Genomic DNA, 20,332 nt, shown 5'->3' with positions numbered 1-20,332 from the left:
TTTTTTTTTTTTTTCTCTATACATGATATATGTTCAACCAATATACAGTAAAATCTCTCTCATCCGACATTCGAGTATCCAGCAGCTTCAAGTATCTGGCACATTTTTCCCCGAGCCTTAAAATTAATAAAAAATCAACGTGTACTCATAAAATCGATTAAAATTCCTGCGCGAGGCATACTTTGTCCCCTCGCCACCAGAGCGCACTGCTTCGCTCCACCCGCGGCCCACTGCACTGTGTTTACTCAGTGACTCAGTCCCGCATGTGCACTGTTTATCGCCTGACGCCTTCATCACGCTTAAAGTTGTAGAAAAGAGGAAGCGTGTTGTGCTTACACTTAAGCAGCTGATCAGATCAGCTGCTGATTAAGATCAGCTGATCTTTGTTATAGTAAGATGCGTGAGTGTAGGGTGGTGATTGTGGACATAATTTCACTTCTATTCAAGTATCCGGCAATATTCAAGTATCCGGCATGTTGGCGGTCCCGTTGATGCCAGATAAGAGGGATTTTACTGTATATATATATATATATATATATATATATATATATATATATATATATATATATATATATATATATATATATATATATATATATATATATATATAATAGACATGAAACATTGCAGTGATGAGAAAGAGGCTGGAGACAGTCAGTAAGAGGAGAGGAGTTGATGAGACATAAAGCTTTTGATTCCAATCTGTCTAAAAGAGTGGCTAAGGCCCTTGTACAGAGTTAGCAGTTGGGGGTGGGTGAGAAAAACTGGCAGAGATATCTCAGAATGCTTAACTTCATAGAAGCTGTTTTAGGTAGAGATGAGATGTGAAGTTTACCAGTTTAGATTATAAGAAAAGGACAGACTGAGGATGTTCAGTGTAGAAGAGGGGGACAGTTGAGTGTCACTGAAGAAGAGGGGGATAGTTGTCTGGAAGGTTATGTTGAGTTGACAGATGGAGGAATTGAGTTTTTGAGGCATTGAACAATACCAAGTTTGCTCTGCCCCAATCAGAAATTTTAGAAAGATCAGAATTCAGGTATTCTGTGGCTTCCCTGCATGAACTGTTTTCTTCCTGAAGGGTTGGACATCTACAAAAAGATGTGGAAAAGTGCAGGATGGTATCATCAGCATAGAAGTGGATAGGATAAGAAGTTTGGTTTAGAAGATCATTGATGAATAATGGGAAGAGACTAGGTGACATGACAGAATCCTGAGGAACACCACTGTTAATAGATTTGGAAGAATAGTGACCGTCTACCACATAAGCAATAGAATGGTCAGAAAGGAAACAAGATGAAGTTACAGAGAGAAGGATAGAAGCCATAGGAGGTTATTTTGCAAATAAATGCTTTGTGCCAGACTATTAAAAGCTTTTGATATGTCCAAGGCAACAGCAAAAGTTTCACCAAAATCTCTAAAAGAGGATGACCAAGACTCAGTAAAGAAAGGCAGATCACCAGTACAGCGGCCTTGATATAACCCATACTGGCGATCAAATAGGAGGTTGTGAAGTGATAGATACTTAAGAATCTTCCTGTTGAAGATAGATTAAAAACCTTTAGATAGGCAAGAAATTAAACCACTAGGATGGTAGTTTGAGGGATTAGAGGTCACCCTTTTTAGGAACAGGCTGCATGTAGGAGGCAGTAGGCACCTGCCAAAATGATAATTAATCTCAGTGAGGTCTAAAGCACTGGATCAGGGGGTGCTGTGAAATTATCATTAAACCCAGCCGTGACCTCACTGAACGTTTCCCTTTGTGTCTCACAACACAAGGGGGCAGTCACAGCCTGCCCTCTAAAGACAACTCTCTTCCACCACACAAAACTACAAGCATCTAGTAACACATACACACCCTTCACTCAAAAATTCAAATTTATCATGGTGACTCCTACACCAGCCTCAGAGTCCCCATCTGGGGAGGGGACCACAAATGCCCCCAGGTCAGACTGCTATTCTCATAATGAGCCTAAGTGTCTTGACATCCCCCTCAAGTTTTCCTTCGTTAACCTCTGCAACATTCGTGGTCTAAGATTTTTTTATTTTTTGTTTTATGTTGGAGGGACACTGGGGCAACAAAATCCAATAAATAAAAAAGCCCACTGAGATGCCAGTCCCAAAAATTGAAGGATAAGTGTCTTGAAACCTCCCTCTTGAAGTAATTCAAGTCATAGGAAGGTGGAAATATAGAAGCAGGCAGGGAGTTCTAGAGTTTACCAGAGAAAGGGATGAATGATTGAGAATACTGGTTAACTCTTGCATTAGAGAGATGGACAGAATAGGGGTGAGAGAAAGAAGGAAGTCTTGTGCAGCAAGGCCACGGGAGGAGGGGAGGCATGAAGTTAGCAAGATCAGAAGAGCAGTTAGCATGAAAATAGCGGTAGAAGACAGCTAGAGATGCAACATTGCGGTGATGAGAGAGAGGCTGAGGACAGTTGGTGAGACGAAAAGCTTTTGATTCCACCCTGTCTAGAAGAGCGGTATGAGTGGAACCTCACCAGACATGTGAAGCATACTCCATACATGGACGGATAAGGGCCTTGTAGAGTTAGCAACTGGGAGGGTGAGAAAAACTGGCAGAGACGTCTCCGAACGCCTAACTTCATAGAAGCTGTTTCAGCTAGAGATGAGATGTGAAGTTTCCAATTCAGATTATAAGTAAAGGACAGAGTGAGGATATTCAGTGTAGAAGAGGGGGACATTTGAGTGTCATTAAAGAAGAATGGATAGTTGTCTGAAAGGTTGTGTCGAAGGATAGTTGTCTGGAAGGTTGTGTCGAGTTGATAGATGGAGGAATTGAGTTTTTGAGGCATTGAACAATACCAAGTTTGCTTTGCCCCAATCAGAAATTTTAGAAAGATCGGAAGTCAAGCATTCTGTGGCTTCCCTGCGTGAAATCTATGTGTGAAAATCTAATCTTCAATCTGTAGAACACCACCCCACGTCTTCTAAACGTCGTCATCTTTTCCGCACTAAAACTCAGGTGTCTGAGGCAACTGACAGTAGCCCATTTTCTGTTCCCTCGTACCTTCTCTATCCTCATTTTTGATCCAAAGCTGGATGTTGCGTTTATGTGCGTAACAACTTAACCTGCTCTCGTGCCCACGCTCTTGAATCTTCCGAGTTTTCCACCATCTGGTTATGACTACAGAGTCACTCTCAAACTAAATTTATCTGTGCTGTATACCTCTCACCTAATTCCTCTATTCCTAATTCTTTAATTTCCTGCCTATCTAAAGTTTTTTTTATCTATCCTCAATCTGTCTATCACTTCACAACCTTCTCTCAGATTGCCCATATGGGTTCTGTCAAGGCCGCTCTACTGGTGATCTGGCTTTCCTTACTGAGTCTTGGTCATTGTCTTATAGAGATTTTGGTGAAACTTTTGCTGTTGCCCTGGATATATCAAAAGCTTTTGATAGAGTCCGGCACAAAGCTTTGATTTCCAAACTACCCTCCTACGGCTTCTATTCTCTCTGTAACTTCAGCTCAAGTTTCCTTTTTGACTTTTCTATTGCTGCTGTGGTAGATGTTCACTGTTCCTTTCCTAAATCTATTAACAGTGGTGATCCTCAGGGTTCTGTTGTGTCACCCACTCTCTTCTTATTATTCATCAATGACCTTCTAAACCAACTTCTTGTCGTATCCACTCCAACGCTGATGATACCATCCTGCACTTTTCCACGTATTTGCATAGACATCCAACACTTCAGGGAGTAAACATTTCATGCAGGGAAGCCATAGAACGCCTGACTTTTGATCTTTCTAAAATTTCTGATTGGGGCAGAGCAAACTTGGTATTGTTTAATGCTTCAAAAACTCAATTCCTCCATCTATCAACATGACAAAACCTTCCAGACAACTATATCCTCTTCTTCATTGACACTCAACTGTCCCCCTCTTCTACACTGAACCTCCTTGGTCCTTTACTTATAATGTGAGCTGGAAACTTCACATCTCCTCTCAAGCTAAAACAGCTCCTATGAAGTTAGGCGTTCGGAGGCGTCTCTGCCAGTTTTTCTCACCTCCCAAGCTGCTAACTCTGTAAAAGGGCCTTATCCGTCCATGTATGGAGTATGCTTCACATGTCTGGTGGGGTTCCACTCATACTGCTCTTCTAGACAGGGTGGAATCAAAAGCTTTTCATCTCATCAACTCCTCTCCTCTAACTGACTCTTCAGCCTCTCTCTCATCGCTGCAATGTTGCATCTCTAGCTGTCTTCTAGTACTATTTTCATGCTAACTACTCTTCTGATCTTGCTAACTGGATGCCTCCCTTCCTCCTGCGGCCTCGCTGCACAAGACTTTCTTCTTTCTCTCACCCCTATTCTGTCCACCTCTCTAATGGAAGAGTTAACCAGTATTCTCAATCATTCATCCCTTTCTCTGGTCAATCATTCATCCCTTTCTCTGGTAAACTCCCTGCCTGGTTCTGTATTTCCATCTTCCTATGAATTGAATTCCCTCAAGAGGGAGATTTCAAGACACTTATCCTTCAATTTTTGACTACCACTTTGGTCCCTATTCTGGGACTGGCATCTCAAGGGGCTTTTTTTTTTATTGGATTTTAGTTGCCCTTAGCCAGTGTCCCTCCTGCATAAAAAAAAAAAAAAAACTTCCAGCAAGAAGGAATGGTAAATGTTGACAGACAGAATTAAAAGAGCTTGACTAGGCAAGGTGCAAGGATGTAGGCACAGTTTCAGAGAACAATAGGAGTGACCCCATCATGTCTATAAGCCTTCTGAGGGTTTAGGCCAGTGAGTGCATGGAAAACATCATTGTAAAGAATTTTAATGAAGTAGTCAGAGGGTGGAGGAGAGGGGGGAACAAGCCCTAAATCATCCAAGGTAGATTTTTTAGCAAATTATTGAGCAAAGAGTTCAGCTTTAGAGATAGATATGATAGCAGTGGTGCCATCTGGTTGAAATAAAGGAGGGAAAGAAGAAGCAAAGTTATATATATATATAATTTTTTTCCTGAATGCTGCTGAAAATCCAAAATATTCAAAAACTGAAACTATTTTCCCCATGGAAATCAATGTAAAATGGATTAATCTGTTTCCAGACATCAGTCCACACTATCTGAGCAGCTTGTGACAGACTCTCCCATAGCCAAGATGGCTGCTTCACACATCTACAGCTCAAAAATTATTTATCGAGATAGGATTTAATGAATGAACTTAGTGACACAGAACTCATCAAAAGATACTGTTTAGACCATTCACATATTCTCTTTGTCACTGATCTAGTGAGGGAAGCCTTACAGAAGGACACAGAAAGGAGCAACCCACTAGTAAGTGATCATAATACTAGAGTGGAGGTGACAGGGAGCGAGGTTTGAGACAAGATGAAAGAAGAAGGGAGAGGAAAGGAACAGCGGAAGGAAGGGATATACAGGGAAGGAGTGTACATGGGGTAAAGAAGTGGAAGAGAGAGAGAGAGAGAGAGAGAGAGAGAGAGAGAGAGAGAGAGAGAGAGAGAGAGAGAGAGAGAGAGAGATATGGAAGGAGACAGGGTGGATGGGCTAGACAGAAGGAGGGAGGAAATGGGGAGGGATGTGAGAGGAAGGGAAGGGGGAGTAGGGGAAGGAAGGAGGGGAGGAGGAACACAAGAGGGACTGACAGAGTGCTGTTGCTAAAAGGGTGTTTGTGTTTGAATTGGAGAAGTACTTTCAAATTTGAGGGCAAAAATTGTTCACCAATACTGTTCAAAATGGGAGTTGTTTGGTATAACTGTGTGTGTGTGTGTTTGTGTGTGTGTGTGTGTGTCTATATATATATATATATATATATATATATATATATATATATATATATATATATATATATATATATATATATATATATATATATATATATAGACACACACACACACACTGGAACCTCAGTTCTAGAACTTAATTAGTTCCTGAATACCATTCAAAATCCAAAAATATAAAAAAGTAGAAATAATTTTTCCCATTGGAATCACTGTAGAATGGATTAATCCATTCCCAGACTCCAGTGTACCTGTCTCAGCAGCTTATGACAGACACTTCCACGCCCAAGAAAGCTGTTTCACAACATCTCCAGCTCACAAATTATTTACCCAGAAAGGATGTATTGAATGAACTTAGTGACACAGAACTCATCAGAAGATACTGTTTGGACTGTGCAGGTATTGTCTTTGTCAACGATCTAATGAGGGAAGCCTTACAGAGGGACACAGAGAGGAGCAACCCACTTACTGCCAAAATGAAGGTGATCATAACATTTAGACATCTTGCTGCTGGAAAAGGCTACTAGAAAAATGCAGTAGTGCAGTAGTGATGGCATTGGGGGTCATCACTTCAGCCTCACCCTCAGCAACACTCTCACCAGAGTCAAGTGCTTCTTGCATTGGGTCTGCACTTTTGCAGACAGCCCCAGCACACTGACTCGAAGACAAGTCTGACTCTGGCTGTCAAAACCCTAGCCAGCAGCAGGACAGGCCTCTGGGCACTCTGCCCCAACTGCGGCCTCAGTAAAAACATGGTGCTCCTTTTGTGGTGGCCCTGCCTTATTGCAGTCAACCTCTGGAGTTGCAGACCTTGCAGGCACCCGACGTTGGAGTACTTGCCTCACCTTAGGGCAAATAACAACAACAGAGTCAGCACTCTCAGCAACCTCCACATCTGGGTCGACATCTGTGGATGGGAGCTACACCCAGACTCTTCCACCTGCCAGCTCATTCTCCAGAAGGAAATCAACACCAGACACTGGCAGGTCCTCCACTAGTGCCACCCACACCTCCACAGTCACTAGCAGGCACGACAGCCTAATGTCCGCCGTGGCAAAGTTCTCCGTGGTGCCAATTCCCTGGCACTACACAGGCAACTCACCTCCCAGTCACATTCCTGCACAGCGACTGTTGTGTGGCTGTCTCTCTCAAAACTGTAATGGGGTACCCAACCCCATCAATTTCAGCAGTGCCTCGACACAAGAAAGGGTGGCACCAGTCTAATTCAGACCTCACAGGGAATGGTGAGGTAACAACAGATGAGGGGGCAGCCACATCAGCCTCTCCACTCTTGTGACCAAACACACTCTGGATCTCATCACCCTTCTGGTCCTGACCCTGGGACACAATCAAGACCACTGGCTTCTGGGGCATTGTGGAAGCTGTGGTGGTTATCAATTTGGGATAATTAAATTTGAAGTGTCCTGCACTTCTACAGTAATAACATGTGGGCTGCACACTATAATGGGGAGTGCTGTGTTGCATGCTCCCAGACTGTCCCCGTTGTGGGCTGGGTGGAGACTCATTACCAATAGGGCTAACTTGCCCTAATTTATTACTGGAGCCACTTCTATAATGTGGACTTCCAGACAAACTGGCGCCGGCTGTGCCACCAGACACAGCATCACTAGCCCCACCAGACGTACCACCAATCCACCGTGGCATAGGCTGGTGCTCCAACACGTGGCCATCTGCCTACGTTGCTGTCTCCTTCAAGGTTTTTAAACCTCTTCTCCCTGAGCAGTGGGACTAACTCCCTGCCTCAGTCTCTGTTAGATATTAGTGCTCGTCTCAGTACGTCTGCTCCGTCTAAGTGTTGGGTAGTGACTGACTATGGGAAAATGTGCCACATTCTCCCACTTTGCTACAAAGGGGATACAAGGAAAGGTGGGGGTGGGGTGTGGCAACACATGCATATGTACACACGCCCACCCTCTGCTCTCCGCGCTGTCTTACATGAAGAAAACACTTTGCTTCTGAAAATTCTAATGATCAAGGGGGGCTAGATGAATACTGATTGCTTTACTGTCAAGAGCAGCTCTTCTACTAAATACTGAGTCAAGAGCAGCTCTTCTACTAAATACTGAGTGATATTCAAATTGAATGGGTAAGGTGAAGTAAGGAAATTTACTTGGGGAATATGAGTGATTGCACAGATAAATGTCATTCTAGAAGCTTCAGGTTTAGTAGCTCTTGTGTCTGAGACACGTCCAAGCCTCACCCCCAACTTTCTCTCTCTCTCTCTCTCTCTCTCTCTCTCTCTCTCTCTCTCTCTCTCTCTCTCTCTCTCTCTCTCTCTCTCTCTCTCTCTCTCTCTCTCTCTCTCTCTCCTCTCTCTCTCTCTCTCTCTCTCTCTCTCTCTCTCTCTCTCTCTCTCTCTCATTATTCTTTTCTCACTTGCTCTTACTACTTTCTTAATTCTATATTGTGTTATTTTGCTGCACACAACAATATATCTATCTATCTATCTATCTATCTATCTATCTATCTATCTATCTATCTATCTATCTATCTATCTATCTATCTATCTATCTATATATATATATATATATATATATATATATATATATATATATATATATATATATATATATATATATATATATATATACACACAGAACCAAAGATTCAGCCCTCTTCACAGCTGCCACTACACTTGGGTCAGCTTTCCCTAAACTAGTTCCTTCTAGCATAGTGCAGGCATAAACACAATGAACCCAGGCAATTACTCGTCGTCCACAGCTATCAAACCTCTGAGATAGCCTTTCAGCTTAACTGTGAAGGGAGTATAACAAATGCCAAACAAACCCCTACTTGCTGAAAAAGAATTGGATACCATGTGCTAGGGAGGCACAGTTAGGATAAGACACACAGGGATGAGGCTTACAATATTGTGGACAACCTCCCAAGTGATCGGCCAAACCCATACCTAACAGAATATTATATCCTCCGCACATGAATAGTCTATGTGCTGTCCTCTGGAGGACTACAGACAGCTACACAAGTGCTGAATTATGAAGTCCTCAGGCTTCAGTGCTCCCAGCAGTGAGCTCTGAAAGCCAGTCACATTTAACAGCACAAAAACACTAATGATACAAGTACACAACAACCAGCAGGGCCTGAGATGGTCAGAGAACCACTCCCAGACTCCCAACAAGACACAAAACAACCAACAACCAGGATGTAGTTATGGAGATGGTAAGAAGAATGTGGTCCACCACAATTATGTAGCACAGTGCCCAGTCAAGCCCTCAGAGAAAGTTAATCCCACCTAATACAGCAGGGGCTACTGCCACTAACTCTGGCAATAAATACTAATAACAGCCCTTAAAATATATCCATCACTCCCCCTCTAAGCTTTCATCCTCACTCTACTAACTACAACACCCAACTTGAGTGTGAGAACAGATTCTCCCTCAGCCTTTGAGGTGGTCTGCAGTGACTCATGTGGTGGTAGGGGGGGAAGAAGGGAACAACAGGGAAAGAACAGGGAGGAGGGAGGCAGTCAGCAATGTGCCTGCCATGCCCTCCACACAGTTCACAAACTTATTTGGGTAAGAACACTGTTTTTCAAAAATTATTATGGGCATGTCAAGAGTGCTTGGTGAAAATTGATTAGTACACCAGAGAGGGCAACTCCTCTACTATTCTGTATATCAATCACAAGTCAGGGGGTACAAAGGGAAATGGACAAAATTTAGATGGGAAGAAAACTTTGTGGGAAAACATGGGATTTTAAAGTAAACTCGGGAGTGTGGATAGGCATTTATTGCGCACCAGGCATCTTCTGTCTTTTGCTTCCTCTCTCTCTCTCTCTCTCTCTCTCTCTCTCTCTCTCTCTCTCTCTCTCTCTCTCTCTCTCTCTCTCTCTCTCTCTCTCTCTCTCTCTCTCTCTCTCTCTCTCTCTCTCTCTCTCTCTCTCTCTCTCTCTCTCTCTCTCTCTCTCTCCATTTCTCACAACAATATACACAAAATCATCCCTTGTTAATGATGGTTTCAGTATCAACTGTTTCAGTTTTATGTCAAAACTATTGTTTCATTAGGTTTTCATGGTGATGGATAATAATTTCAATTAAAATATAATCCACTGTAATGAGTGGATGAACCAATGAGGATTCAAGTCTAGTGGACCCAGGCTTCTGAAACAAAACTGTTCTGGCAGTAGGCATTAGACACTTGCCAAATTAATAATTATTCCCAGTGAGGTCTGAAGCACTGGATCAGGGATGCTGTGAACTTTTCAATAACCCAGCTGTGACCTCACTGAAATTTCCCTTTGTGTCTTACAGCCTGCCCTCCAAAGACAATTCTCTTCCTTCACATAAAACTACATGCACATAATTACACACACACACACACACACACACACACACACACACACACACACACACACACACACACACACACACACACACACACACACACACCCTTCACTCAAAATTCTAATTCAGTATGGCAACTCCTATACCAACCTCAAAGTCCCTGTCTGGGGAGGGGACCACAAATGTCCTCAGGTCAGAATGCTCTTCTGGTATTGACCCAAACTATTTCAACATACCCATCAATGATTTATTAATTAACTTCTGCAGCATTCACAACCATAGATCAATCTGTTGAACACCACCTCTCCTTTACTAAGCTTCATCTTTTCCTCACTGAAACATTGGTGTCTGAGGCAACTGACAGTATCCCCTTCTCTGTTTCCTCATACTTTATTCTGATTTTCAATCCAAAGCTGGATGTTACGTCTATGTGTGCAGTGACTTGCTTTCGTGCCCACACTCTTGAATCTTCCAAATTTTCTACCATCTGGCTATGATTACAGTCACCCTCAAACTAAATTTATCTGTGCTGTATACCTTTCACCTAACTCCTCATAGTACAAAAAAATTCTCTGACTACTTAACTTCCAAAGTGGAACATATCCCTTTTGCAGAGATCTCTGCTCTTGGAGACTTCTTTGTTCACCACCAGCTTTGGCTTTCCTCTCCCTTCACTGACCATCCTGGTGAACTAGCTTTAAAGTTTACTATCCTCCATGATCTTGAACAAGTGGTGCAACACCCTAATTGTATTCCTGACTGTTGGAGATATGCCCAACATTCTTGACCTTTTCCTCACCTCTAATGCTTCTGCTTATGCTGACACTTGATCTTCTCCAATGGGTTCCTCCGATCACAACCTCATATCTGTATCTTTTCCTATTGGTCCAGTTCCTCATCAGGATCTACCAATATGGAGGTGCCTCTGGTATTTTGCCTCTGCTAAGTGGTGGGACCTGTGGAGGTATTATGCTGATTTTCCATGGAATGACTACCAACTGCTTCCATGTTAGAGACCCATCTCTTTTTGCTGAGTGCATAACAGAGGTGATATTGTCTGGCATGGAGGCATACATCCTTCACTTTTTCTCTCAACCTAAATCTTCAATGCCTTGGTTTATTTAACCCAGCTTGTTCTTGTACTATACATGATAGAGAGGTGGCCCACAAAGGGTACTTGAGCCTTCCATTACCTGAATCTCATGCACTTTATATTTCTGCCTGGAATCACATAAAGTCTATTCTCCAACTAGCCAGAAAAACTCCTTTATTAATAAAAAGTGCCAAAATCTTTCAAGATCTCACCCCTCTCTTGATTTTTAGTACCTAGCTAAAAATATCTCCAATAAATTTACTTCATCTTTCTCTCCTTTATTTCAGCCTGATGGCACCACTGCCATCACATCTATTTCTAAGGCTGAACTCTTTGCTCAGACTTTTGCTAAAAACTCCATCTTCAATGATTTAGGGCTTGCTTATTCTTCTCCTCCTGACTACCTCATGCTATCCATTAAGATCCTTTGCAGTGATGTTTTCCATACCCTTACTGGCCTTAACCCTCAGATGTCTTATGGACCAGATGAGTCCCTTACTATTGTTCTCTGAAACACTGCCTCCATGCTTGCACCTTGCCTAGTCAGGCTCTTCCAACTCAGTCTATCAATATCTACCTTTCCTTCCTGCTGGAAGTTTGCCTACATTCAGCCTTTTCCTAAAAAGGGTGACCATTCTAATCCCTCAAACTACTGTCCTATTACTTTAATTTCCTGCCTCTTAAATTTTTTAATCTATCCTCAACAGGAAGGTTCTTAAACATCTATCACTTTACAACCTTCTATCTAATCACCAGTATGGGTTCCATTGAGGCCACTCTACTTCTGGCATTCCTTACTGAGTTCTGGTCATCCTCTTTTAGGGATTTTGATGAAAATTTCACTGTTGCCTTAGACATATCAAGAGCTTTTGATAGTCTGGCACAAAGTTTTGATTTCCAAACTATTCTCCTATGACTTCTGTCCTTCTCTGTAACTTCATCTCAAGTTTCCTCTCTGACCATTCTATTGTTGCTGTGGTAGACAGTCACTGTTCTATTAACAGTGGTATTCTTCATGGTTCTGTCCTGTCATGTACTTTCTTCCTTTCATCAATGCTCTTCCAAACCAAACTTCTTGTCCTATCCATTCTTATGTTGATGATACCACCCTGCATTTTTCCATGTCTTTTTGTAGATGTCCAACCCTTCAGGAAGTAAACAGTTCACATATTGATGCTACAGAATGCCTGCTCTCTATAAAAGTTTTGATTGGGGTAGAACAAACTTAGTAATGTTCAATGTTTCAAAAACTCAGATGGAGTATCTATGGACTTGACACAACTTTCCAGATAACTGTCCCCTCTTCTTCAGTGACACTCAACTGTCCCACTCTTCTACACTGAACATCCTCAGTCTATCCTTCACTTATAATCTAAACTGGAAACTTCACATCTCATTTCTAGGTAAAACAGATTCTATGGAATTTGGCTTTATGTGTCATCTCTGCCAGTTTTTCTCAGCCCTCTCCAGCTTTTAACTATGTACAGGGGTTTAATTTGTCCATGTATGGAGTTTGCTTCAGGTGTATGGGGAGGCCCACTTGTACCGTTCTTTTAAACAGGGTGGAATCAAAAGTTTTTCGTGTTATCAACTCCTATCCTCTAATGGACTGTCTTCAGCCTTTCTCATTGCCACAATGTTGCATCTCTTGCTCTCTTCTACCACTGTTTTCATGCCAACTGCTTTTCTGATCTTGCTAACGGCATGCCTTCCTTTCTCTTGCAGCCTCACTGCACAAGACTTTCTTCTTTCTTTTATCCCTATTTCGTCCACCTCTCTAATGCAAGTGTTAACCAATATTCTCAATCATTCATCCCTTTCTCTGGTAAACTTCCTGCCTGCTTCTGTATTTCCTCCTTTGTATGGCTTGAACTCTTTCAAGAGGGAAGTTACAATACACTTATCCTGTTTATATATATATATATATATATATATATATATATATATATATATATATATATATATATATATATATATATATATTTTTTTTTTTTTTATTATTCTATCGGACATCTTTATGGGAACTGACATTAAGTGGGCCTTTCTTTTAATTAAAAATTTTTCTTGTCTTGGCCAGTGGCCCTTATATAAGAATACACACACACACACACACACACACACACACACACACACACACACACACACACACACACACACACACACACACACACACACACACACACACACAGCTACAATTTTTTCAGTAAATTTATGATGAAACAAATATTTTTCCACAAGACATTCTTGTAAAGTAAGGATGTGTCTTATGCAGAAGTGCATCTAATATGCCAGCAAATTATTGTAGTCAAAGAATTTTTTATAGTCAGAGGAATTAGGTGAGAGTTATACAACACAGATAAATTTAGTTTGAGAGTGACTGTAGTTGTAGTGAAATCATGGAAAATTCAGAAGATTCAAATGTGTGGGCATGAGAGCAGATTAAGTCATTGCACACATAGATGCAACACCCAGGTTTGGATTGAAAATGAGGATAGAGAAAGTAGGAAGGAACAGAAAGGAGGCTACTGTCAGTTGCCACAGACACTTGTTTTTCAGTTAGGAAAAGATGAGGTTTAATAGAGGAGTGGTGGTGTTCTACAGATTGAAAACTAGATCTAAGGTCATGAATGCTGCAGAAGTTAAGATCTAAGGTCATGAATGCTGCAGAAGTTAATGAAGAATGCACATAATAGGTGTGATTGAAACGTTAACTTTCTTTTATTTTTTAATGAAAAATTATTTCTGAATATGAATTTTCAGGATAAAAGATGCCAACTTTGCAGGGATATTATCTGCTTTTTTTTTTTTTTTTGAATATGGCTGAGATATATGGAGGGGAAACTCCACTCTTACATGTTTACTCTGCTGCTTTCTGTTTCCACCTTTTTCTTGGAAAACTTTTTTCTTTTTCCTTTTTTTTTCAAGGGGTTTAAACAAATTTCAAGAACTAATTTGACCTTTGTAAATTATTTTTTTTTCCTTTACTACATTTTCTTTCTCTCCCTGTTTTTTGTATCCTTGGAAAACTTCCTCCATGCATTAAATGAAAAAAATTTTCTGTAATTTCCATAAGTCATAGGCTTCCTAAAAATAATGTCCCTTTTTGTTCACCAGTGAAGGGAGATGCTCAGCCAGAGGAGATTGATGCCCTATGGGAAGTATCCAAGCAGATTGAAGGGCATACCATTTGTGCTCTGGGTGATGGTGCTGCCTGGCCTGTGCAGGGACTTATCCGCCATTTCCGACCAGTCTTGGAGGAGCGTATGGCAAATTATGCTGCTGCTAATGCTGTGGCTAATTAGCAACACAGATCTATGTAGGAATAATTTGTGATGTACATAGTGGTCACTGTAATGTATGGGTAGCCAATATAAATGTTGCTGTACTCAAATATCAATTGAAGACAATTTCCTTTTGATCTAATTGTTAAATGATTAATTGTATATTTTCTTTATTTTTTTTATAATTGTTATTATTTTTATTTTATTTATTTTGTTTATTATTAATAATATTTTTATTTATTTATTTATTTTTTTATTTTTTTTTTGGCATGGAAATTTTTTTGAGTCTGTACTTCTCCTCTGGCTGTATATAACACATCCTCATAGCTTGGTTACAAATTAGGATCTGGTCATATTTGGTCTTTGATAATTATGACAAAAAGATGTGTAAAATTTTCCCTACACATTGCAGAATCTTTTTGAAGTGAGATTTATTTATGAACATCATGAATTGTCTAAAGTTTAAATCAAGCATAATTAGAATATGAATAAACTTCAGTTGTTGTACTTAAGATGACTTTTTTTCTGAAACCTGGTTGATTTTTTTTTCCACATTTGTGCAATAACATTATAATCATATCAGGATGTTCCAAACTGACAAAATTCAAGTACATAAGGGTATCCCATTTATTGCAGATAGCCTTGAATATCCCATGTAGCATATATAATTCATGTAGCATGTATAATATTATTTCACCAAATTACATGGAACTGAGTTGGAAAGGTTGTTGCAGCCTTTCTCTCTCTCTCTCTCTCTCTCTCTCTCTCTCTCTCTCTCTCTCTCTCTCTCTCTCTCTCTCTCTCTCTCTCTCTCTCTCTCTCTCTCTCTCTCTTGTTATAGTGATGGCTGGTGTCAGGTCATGTTTGGTTACATGTTGCTGCTGCTACTGCTGTGGTGTCAATGTCAGATGCACCATCGTGATGCTAGACCCAAGCTGTTGGTCTGGAATTCCTAAATCATTCAGTGTCTGTACATGTATTCTTTTTTTGTTAGGCTCAGGTTAAGGGGGTGGAATTTTTTGGTTTCTTTCTATTTTATTGGCTGTCTATCGTTTGTTTAGATTGCCACCTTGAAGATCAAAGTGATGCAAAAAAAAGGAGGCAATCTAAGCAAACAACAGCCAACTAATAGAATAGAGAAACAAAACCAAAAAAAATGCACCTCCTTAATCCTATTGTCTGTGGCTTTCCTGGATTTTCACTGTACTTGACCAGATCATGTATTAATCCAAGCCAAAAAAAAAAAAATACATACACTGAACAATTGCTGGGCAACTGAACATATATTCATATATGAATGGCTAAACACTTACAATTATATATATATATATATATATATATATATATATATATATATATATATATATATATATATATATATATATATATATATATATATATATATATATATATATATATATATATATATATATATATATATATATATATATATATATATATATATATATATAACCACAATTTTCAGCCCCTTTGCAAAGCTGTTGCAACTAGACTAGCTCCCCCTAAATCACCTCCTATGTGACTGGGTGCAGGGCTCAGTATGGTTTACAAGGTCCACTTTTGACTCATGCATCCTCCTTACCAATGGTCATAACACCATGTTATGTAAATGAGGTCACCAGTCTGTTTTACCCGCCCCACAGACAAGGAAAATACAACAGCAATTAACTCCCAGAGCTGAGAAAGGATTGACAACCAAGTCTAGGGAAAGACAATCATGATGAGAGGTTGAGGTACAATAACCCAAGGGGATATCACTCTTGTAATGGACTGCCCACTTCCGGTGAGGTATTATAACACTCTCCCTGTCTGGTAATACAATATACCTCTCCTTTAAAAGGGGAAGAGATAAATTACTGCAAGGCAGTTCAAAAGAATCTCGTGTCAGAAAGGGTGTTGGGGACACTCACCCAATCAGAGTAACATTTAACACAGTACAAATACAGGTGAATGCCCACTCACAAACAGGAGGGTAATTCACCTCTCACTGTACAAGAACTTGGCCCGTACACACACACAGCCAAGGAGTCATGTCCCTGGATATGGAATGCATTACACTTAAATACACTCCCTGGCAGACTATTATGGAGACTTCTATGCTACTGAGATAGACTGGGGTGTATGGCCGATAATTACTCATCTATATTCTGTTCTGCTATCATTCTCTATGAGATTCTAATGTTTTTTTCTTTAGCATTATGTATGAATTTCATTGCATTGCATAAAGTATTTGATCTATTATTATTTTTTTAATGAGATATGATAGTGAATGCGATCATATTCAAATTCAAGAAAACCACATTTATTGTTTCATCATTCAAAATACTGATTAAATGTAACATTTATAGAGAGAGGGCTCACTCCATAGTCAAGACATTTAGGTATGTTTTCATACATGATTCATCAAAATCATATGGTCGGTTTTAAAGATGCACCATTTTGAACACTATAAAACTTTGAATGCCATTTTCTCAGTTATTTTATAGGTGGTACTTATAGACTTCCTGAACCTGAACTAATTGCCTCATATACAGTGAACCCCCAGTTTTTCATGGTTCAGTTATCACCAGTTCACTTTTATGCGGTTTTTTTCATTGGAACCAAACAATGTTTACAGTGCAGGAAATCCCACTTTAATGTGGAAGGAAATCCCACTTTAATGTGGAAAAATTAGCTATTATATTTGATGAAATACTAGCTAAAACATGGTGTGGGTTGAGGAAATATCCAGACAAGGATTTAGGTGCACTTTTAATGTATATTTGGGAATATCGACAGTCAGTCAGCTCTTGGCAGGCAAAGTGTGCACCAACTGGTGTTGGTTGGTCAGCCGTGCAAGTAGTAATTTTTGTTGCCACTTTCACATTGTTTGTGCGCTGGTGGGAGCTTGGTGTGTTCATGTGAGTGCTGTACATTGGTGTTACTGTTGGGTAAGTGGTGGTGGTGGTGGTGGCTGGGTTGGATGATTGTGCAGAAGCAAGTTTTTGTCACAAGTTGATGTTGTGTATGGGTTGTTATCCTTCTGGTGGTGGTGGGGGTTTGGTGGTTTCGGTATTATGAAAGTGTTGTGCAAACATTATTTATTAACCAGTAAATAAACATTCTAACAATACACGCATGCAACAAAAGACAATAACCCCACTATATATTAAAACTTTGAGTAAGTTTTCAGTAGATCTTAATGTCACTATTCACTTTACTTTAGTAGGAGTTTATCAGACAACTCAGGTCATTCAGTAATGCATAACACATAAACATATAAATGTACACACAATATAATCACAAAGTAATAATCAAATGCAACATTAAAATATTAGCACTACATGTGAAGTGCCATGAAAGATATTAAATCACTCATTAAGATTCAATATTATATCAACACATGAAAGTAACATATAATATATGGAGACCACAATAAACTGGAAGCAACATACTTAGTCGAGACACACAAGGCACTTAGGAAAAATCTTCGAAGTATTACTTACGACCAAGGCAAGACAGAGAACAACTGGAAGCTTCATGGTACTGCTAAGTGTGAGCACCTTCCGAAAACTTATAACACTCCACTCTTGGAGTCTAGTTAGGATCTGAGAGAATCGTTTGCTGCTTCACCTCATATTCAATTTTGATGATGGCAACGCTGACCTACTTACACTGCTACTTACTGCTACATAAGGAGTTATCCTTTAAGGTTTAAAATCTATCTAGTTAGTACACTCATCTCTTCCTTCAATATGCACAATCACCAGGATGTTTATACTTCACTCAGTAATATGTAGGTTCGTAAGAAACATGTCTCGGTGGGAGTCTATGGTTAATCACCCTTACACATGAGCACGTGTAACTTTTCTATGTCCTTCTAGCTCGCACATTACTGAGGCTAAAAGTGGGTCATTGTTTTGTGAGGCCATCAACTTGTGTAGGCTGGCTCTATCTCTATTTCATTAAAGTACATCAGTAAATTTGTAGTAATGGTAAAATTGATTATTGATAGGTCCATAACTTACGCTGCCTGAGTCACCTTTACTCAGTGCTCGGGTGCCTCGGCATCAGGGCAGGCACTGTCCTGTTCATGACCAAGGATGATGTAAGTGGGTGACATGGCCTCATGAGGGGTCATGTCAGGGGTGTTACTATGGATGGTGGTAGGCACTGGCATCATCAGGGGCAATGCTTTAGGCCTTGGTGCCTTGACTATGAGACTTCTGGTCTCTTGCACCCTTTAAACAAATGGTCATAGCACCAGATTCTGCTCCCCTTCTCGGCTGTTACTACCTGGGTCGGCCTCCCTACACTCCCACTTCCTGTGCAGTATAGTGCAAAGCCTAATTCACCTCCACAGGGTCCTTCTGGGTTCCAATGGTGAATTACACAACTGAGGTTGTCAGCCTGTTTCACCTCCTACTAGCAAGGGAGTACCACAACTGCCATGTCACTCCAACAGCTGGGAAAGAATTGATACCTACGTTCTAGGAGGCACAGCTACAACAAGCAACAAACACATATAAGAATTATAATATTCTATGAACTACCGCCCTCACAAACAACAAAACAAAAATTCACCTATATTCATAGAATATTACATCATCATCTGTGTCTTCTCAGAAGGCAAACCACAGTCACCCAGGGCCGACCAAGCTCAGAGAAGAAGCAGATGTCACTGCACAGCAGAGACACAGGTATCCTCAAAGTCCAAAGTACTAAAAAAAAAAAAAAAAAAAAAAAAAAAAAAAAAAAACAGAACCTAGCAACATTTAACAATACAATGAAAACCATCACAGATACAGGAACAAACAGCCTACAGACAAAGGAGAGAGTCTGCCAACTGCTCTCTGATGAACCCCACTGGACTAACAGCCAAGGAGTTGGTGGGCTATATATATCATAAATTAGAAGACACATTCACTGACAGGCTTCTGGAGACTCCCAATTCCAACCAATTATCAACAGGGACGTACTATTGTAACTAGACAAATAATATCATACGAAACTAAAAGCCCTCTAAGCTTAAATTTACACTTAGTCTTCAAGCATCATACTGTCTCAGCTCGCACGTCCACTTATCTGGTTATCTGGGCACCAACTGACAAAGGAGGTAATGTCACCAAACTGCACTGCCCACTCCATGCTCTTCTACCCATTTGTGATGCGTTCACTTCTTGCACCCCCTCCTTCTCTCTCTCTCTCTCTCTCTCTCTCTCTCTCTCTCTCTCTCTCTCTCTCTCTCTCTCTCTCTCTCTCTCTCTCTCTCTCTCTTTCTTCTCACTTTCTCTCTGCTATTTATGCCCCACATAACATGCCCTCTCCAAAACAAAAAAAAACAAAAAAAAAATCAGAAGCTACACTAAAATGTAAAAAAAAAAAAAAAAAAAAAAAATCAGGAAACAACAATTTTTAAACTCTGCACAGCTCTGTAGCAGCAGCTGTCAACACAGGTGGCTCATTACGAGACCAAACACCAACCTTGCCTGGTCCCAGAAGGGGGACCTGCTCTTTACCTCCAGTACACTCTGAAGGGGAGGAAACTCCCACCTCCCCAACAGAGTCAGGAGTCTACCCCCCCTTTGGCAGTGACTCCTAATACATCAGACATCACAGACTGGGGCTCGGACTAAGTACCAGCATCCACAGCCTCCACTTCAGGTGACAACTCCACCTGAGCGCCACCTCCAAGAGGCTCTGCAGGGTGAGACAAGCCATCAAACAAATAATCTAAACTCAACACTCCAGCCTCACCTTCGGCAACATTCTCGGACAGGCCTCCTTTTCTGTTATGCCTCTGGCCATTAATCACTGGAGTTGGCTTAGGGGTAGTTGGCACACAGAAACAGACACTAAAATTCCCTTAGATTTAATAAA

General features: G+C 40.5%; 1 protein-coding gene across 1 annotated transcript in view; it reads left to right on the top strand.

The window, feature by feature from the left end:
• The window catches only part of LOC135103717 (NADH dehydrogenase [ubiquinone] flavoprotein 1, mitochondrial-like), a 119,736-nt gene extending 104,772 nt beyond the window's left edge, over nt 1–14,964 (top strand). Inside the window, exon 8 of the mRNA XM_064010347.1 lies at nt 14,286–14,964. Within this exon, the coding sequence (XP_063866417.1) occupies nt 14,286–14,473 (188 nt within the window). The 3' untranslated portion in view covers nt 14,474–14,964. The remainder of the gene's footprint in view (nt 1–14,285) is intronic.
• The last annotated feature ends 5,368 nt before the right edge of the window (nt 14,965–20,332 follow it).

The sequence above is a fragment of the Scylla paramamosain genome, chromosome 9 (assembly GCF_035594125.1).
Source record: "Scylla paramamosain isolate STU-SP2022 chromosome 9, ASM3559412v1, whole genome shotgun sequence".
In the NCBI taxonomy this organism is placed as follows: Eukaryota; Metazoa; Arthropoda; class Malacostraca; order Decapoda; family Portunidae; genus Scylla; species Scylla paramamosain.
The sequence above is the reverse complement of the archived record's forward strand: the minus strand, read 5'-3'. Positions and strand labels throughout refer to the sequence as shown.